General features: G+C 36.2%; 1 protein-coding gene across 1 annotated transcript in view; it reads right to left on the bottom strand.

Annotated features, from left to right (window-relative positions):
• LOC107754789 (phosphatidylinositide phosphatase SAC1-B-like) overlaps window positions 1-4,469 on the bottom strand; it is a 14,329-nt gene extending 9,860 nt beyond the window's left edge. The window contains exons 1-4 of the mRNA XM_016571376.1: window positions 4,396-4,469; window positions 3,750-3,847; window positions 1,930-2,004; window positions 1,690-1,817 (exon numbers count right to left, since the gene is read on the bottom strand). Of these exons, the coding sequence (XP_016426862.1) occupies window positions 1,690-1,817; window positions 1,930-2,004; window positions 3,750-3,847; window positions 4,396-4,469 (375 nt within the window). The remainder of the gene's footprint in view (window positions 1-1,689; window positions 1,818-1,929; window positions 2,005-3,749; window positions 3,848-4,395) is intronic.
• Window positions 4,470-5,008: the final 539 nt, after the last annotated feature.

Below are 5,008 nucleotides of genomic sequence, written 5' to 3' on the forward strand. Positions count from 1 at the left end.
TATATATATATATATATAGCAGATGAAGATAAAGAAAATATGCAACAATAAAGTATTATCATCATCATCATTATACTGTGTAACAACAATAATATATTAATTTGATAACATTAATTATTTTAATATATTGTAATATTTATATTATTTAATTATTATTTTTTATTAATCATTATTCATACTACTAATACTGATAACAACAACAATACATTAATTTGATAACATTAATTATTTTAATATTTAAATTATTTTAAATTATAATTGTTTATTAATCATTATTAATACTACTAAAAATTATGCTACTAATAATAAACTATTTGTTTGCATTAATAATATATTAATATTATTTAATGATAATACTATTTTGGCTTTCTCTTTTTAATAAAAAAAAACAAACACTTTAAATTTAATTTAAATTTATAATTGACAATTGGCAAATTTGGATTTCAATATTCTGAAATCTGAATTTGTATCTCGCTCATGAACACTTAATGTGTCTGTAGCGTAACTATCTGCTAAGCCATGATTTCGACAAAAGGAAGCGGTTTGACATGTTCAAAAAAGGCTGTTTAAAGTTGAAGTGCATATCATGTATTCAAAACAAGCATGTTCATGAGTTAATCTGCTCCAATGCATCACACAACACTCTTACTTTAGTACACCTCATTCATTCTTACTGAAAACAAGCTTTGCTCCACGTGCAGGTGCCAAAACTAAGCTCTCAACCAATGCCAGGCCTTTCAATCTCAGCATATCCTTTCTGCAGTAACAGGATCACCATCCACTAAGCTCTGGCTCTGGGAATGATGTGGAAAAGGAACGACCTGAATTGATTCCTCCTCCCAGAAGAACCTGGTCAGCAGAACCATTTGCCTTTGTACGCAAACTCGTCTCTCACTGCAGTTATTCCCTTATGCTCAACTCAGAGCTTATAATTACATGCAATTCATTATGAAAATGTCACAATATTCAACACAAAAATTATGTAGACAACTCATGCAAGGAATCATCACCTTCTCAAAAAAGGTGTGGCACTTTCATCCAGGCCAGAAACATAGTTTATACAAGTATGCAAACATTGCTGAGAATGCAAAACGCACTTGCATTTTGGGATTAATTTGTTTTCTGACACATTCTGGAACGAAACTAACCAAGCTAGTGTAGCTAGATGCATTCACTGCAGACCTCATGCGCTTACATTGAACCTTCTGACAAGAGTAGAGATGTTTGGAGTGCTTTAATGATCTAGTTGTTTGCAGCCAAGCCTCCCACGTACTTGTTTCAACTCGAAACACTTCCCATGTCCAATACTGGTCTACTCACAGGCTGCATCCAAGGCCATTTCAGCCGAAGACTTATCCTCGCTAAATAATGCAGCAAGTATACAACACTGTAATGAGATATCGCTGCGCTCGGAGCATGGGCTCAAATGAAAAATTTACTGTATGAGTACACCCAATTTCACACGCCGAGGGCGAATCTGCTGCGTTGTTCTTACAGCACTTCTGAGTAAACTGTAAATGGAAAAATTGTGAAAGGCAAAAAGTTCAGAGCAGGAAACCTTTCGGTTATGATTTAGAGACGCACTGGGCAACTGATCAAACAACGAATGACATTTATAGCCCACTTTCTACTCAAGGTGTCACAAACATCAGCATTACACTGAAAGTTGAGGTTAGGGACTTTGATGACCTGAATATCTGTGAGGTGCAAAATGGTCTTCTTATAAGAAATCACATCAAACTCCACCGCTTTCCACACAGTGTGGCCAAACAGGTCGCCCACTTTCCTTTTCCGGGTGATGACTATGAGGTACATCCCTGCAGAAGCAAAAAAATAAACATGCGTCAATGTAATCAAAAGTATATGTCATACAATCAACGTTCCGAATTCTATGGAAAAATCGGAACATCGTAATAACATAGAACCTACCAGCCACCAGGCGAGTAGTTCCCATGATTCCACAAATGGGCCTGGTTACGCCTGATGGGGGGATGTCCTTAATACCTTCAAGAGGAAAAAACATTAATGCACCATTCAAATCACAGGAAGCAATTTTGCAGATGGTGCATTTAATATACTTCTCTGCTTCGATAAGAGGAAGTAAAAGACCTGTGCTATTCCTGGAATACACCTTTAACAAAAGACCACAGCAACTACCTCAAACGTAAAATGTCCCGCTGACAATACTGATGAAATGTCACTTAGCGAGGAGGTCACCATTAAAACAGAGAACTACAACAAAGTCCAAATAGCTGCCGTAACTTTTCATCGATGCCTGTATACTTTGAAAGGTCTGATTCCCTCATAAGTTGTAGCTGTTCATAAATGTCAGATCACAGCTGCCCAAACTAGAAATCTTTCACTGTACTACCACAGGAAGACAAACTATATTTTAAATTAGCTGTTTTATTATTCTATTCCCTTTTAGTGACCATGTTACTGTTATTTGGGACATCATAAAACATAGTATAAAGCAGGGCTGTCCAAACTCGGTCCTGGAGGGCCGGTGTCCTGCAGAGTTTAGCTCCAACTTGCCTCAACACACCTGACTGGAAGTTTCTATGCCTAGTAAGAGCTTGATTAGCTGGTTCAGGTGTGTTTAATTAGGGCTGGAGCTAAACTCTGCAGGACACCGGCCCTCCAGGACTGAGTTTGGACAGCCCTGGTTTAAAGGGTTAGTTCACCCAAAAATGAAAATTCTGTCATTAATTACAAAGCGCGTGCATGCTGAACGTAAATGTCCTTACTACGTTTCTGGGCCTGGGAACATTTCGGTTGTGTTGCTGTCTATGGAGGGTTAGAGGGCTCTCGGATTTCATCAAAAGTATCTTAATTTGTGTTCCGAAGATGAAAGAACGATATGAGGGTGAGTAATTAATGACAGAATTTAAATTTTGGGGGGAACTAACCTTTTAAACATTGTAGTTTTGCAATAGACAATAAATAAACATTAGAATTAAACAGACATAATTTTTATACACTACTGTTCAAAACTTTGGGGATGTTTTTGAAAGAAGTCTCTTAAGCTCACAAAGACTGCATTTATTTGATCAAAAATACAGTAAAAATATTAATACTGTGAAATACATTTACAATTAAAAATGACTGTTTTCTATTTGAATATATGTTAAAATGTAATTTATTTCTGTGATGTGTAGCGAATCAGCTCATTCATGGGGAAATATGAATAATTAATCATAACTAGTTATAATTAATTATAAATATTTAGATCCGCTGTAGAGGTGAGGGGTCTGTGAACGTTTGTTAATCTAATGAATAATTGATTTGTTAAATCAAATGAAAAATGGTGTGTCTGATTGGTCCAGACGCTACAGATGCATGGCTTCATTACGCCACTCTTCAGTGTCACATGATCCTTCAGAAATCATTCTGATATGCTGATTTGCTGCTCAAGACACATTTCTTATTATTATCGATATTGAAAATGGTTGCACTGCTTCATATGCTTGTGAAAACTGTGATGTATTTTTTTTCAGGACTCTTTGATAGTTCAAAAGAACAGCACTTATTTGATAAAGAAAGCTTTTGTAACGAAAGCATTTTTGTTTAAATGTCTTTACTGTCACTTTTGATCAATTTAATGTGTCCTTGCTGAGTGAAAGTATTACGTTCTTCAAAAATAACATCTTACTAACCTGTAATCATAAAATGGGCTATTTGCATTCAAGATGAAATGCAATACAACATATTTGAACTGGTTTTCATTCTTACAAGTAGTCAGACCGTACCTGCGAGGGTCATCTCGGCGGACACCCTATCAATAACCAGCACGTCATTAGCTCCATCATCACACGCCTCAATGTAGAACTTCTCAGGTGTTGCATGCCTACGAAAAAAAGCAAAAAAGAATGTTTTATTTTCAACAAATAAACCTAACTCTTTCTGATTAAACAGACCAGTAAGTCTATTCTGACACTTTTCTTACTGTGCTGCTAAACACACACTGGCTTTTCCAGTATAAAACAAGAGGTGAGGGTTTGGCTGGTTAGCATTTGACAGTTAGCTGCATTATGCAAGCAAATGCCTTTGAGATTATTGTGAATGTGATAAACAGCACTGAATACAGAAATTGCATATGCAATACAATCAGCTTTTGAGTGGTGATGATATCAATAAGACAAAACAGCGTCAGAAACATAATAGCTTGAAATTCATTTTCATCTCAGACCATCTGGAGAGAGCAGATTTTCAGCAACGTCATAAATCACAACTGCTTTTCAGTTTCGGTCGTGCATATTTTTAAGTAAAGTTTAGAGAAAATTACTGATAGACATTGTCTTATAATGCAAGTTTCCACAATGTGAGGAGTTTGAGAGTCTGTTTCAGTAAGTACATGCTTGTCCCACTTTAATGGCTGGAGTCTTCCTTCCTTACCAAAATGCTGAGCAGCCACTTTCTGTGCACCACTTGATGAGTTTGCAACGAGGGGAAGGATGTAGCATTTGCATGGTTAACCTCTGCCCCATTAACCATGATTGCATAATAGGTCTATGGAATCGATCTCAAAATTTTAAAATTGACTTGTTGGCTCACACAGTTTGGTTTCATGACACGTAGATGCAACTCCTAATCTCGGAGCCTTTTGATCAGGTCCCGCAAGTAAAAACAACCCAGATGTTCAACTTTACCCTGCAATTTTGTTTTGTTTTGTTGCTACAGTGGTGGCTAATTCGCATCCCTTATAGATCTGTGTCTAGTGTCTGTATATGACAAATCACAGGCATTATGAATTATGTGCACCGTCTCCGCAAACACACTGCAGTGCAAGGGTTTCTGGCTTATTATAAACTATGTCATTATAGACAAGCCTTTCTCAGCTGTAATACCACTGTTTATTGTGCAAGAGGCCATTCATAAAACTGAAGGGCTTACTGTATCTCTAAAAAAAATTACAAAACAGGCTAATTACATAATGAAAGCAAGATACAAACAATCATTTATAATTTGGTATTTAGTAAGCAAAATAGTGAATCTCAAAAAGACTAAT

This window comes from Sinocyclocheilus rhinocerous, unplaced genomic scaffold (genome assembly GCF_001515625.1).
Source record: "Sinocyclocheilus rhinocerous isolate Xijiao unplaced genomic scaffold, SAMN03320098_v1.1 scaffold21, whole genome shotgun sequence".
In the NCBI taxonomy this organism is placed as follows: Eukaryota; Metazoa; Chordata; class Actinopteri; order Cypriniformes; family Cyprinidae; genus Sinocyclocheilus; species Sinocyclocheilus rhinocerous.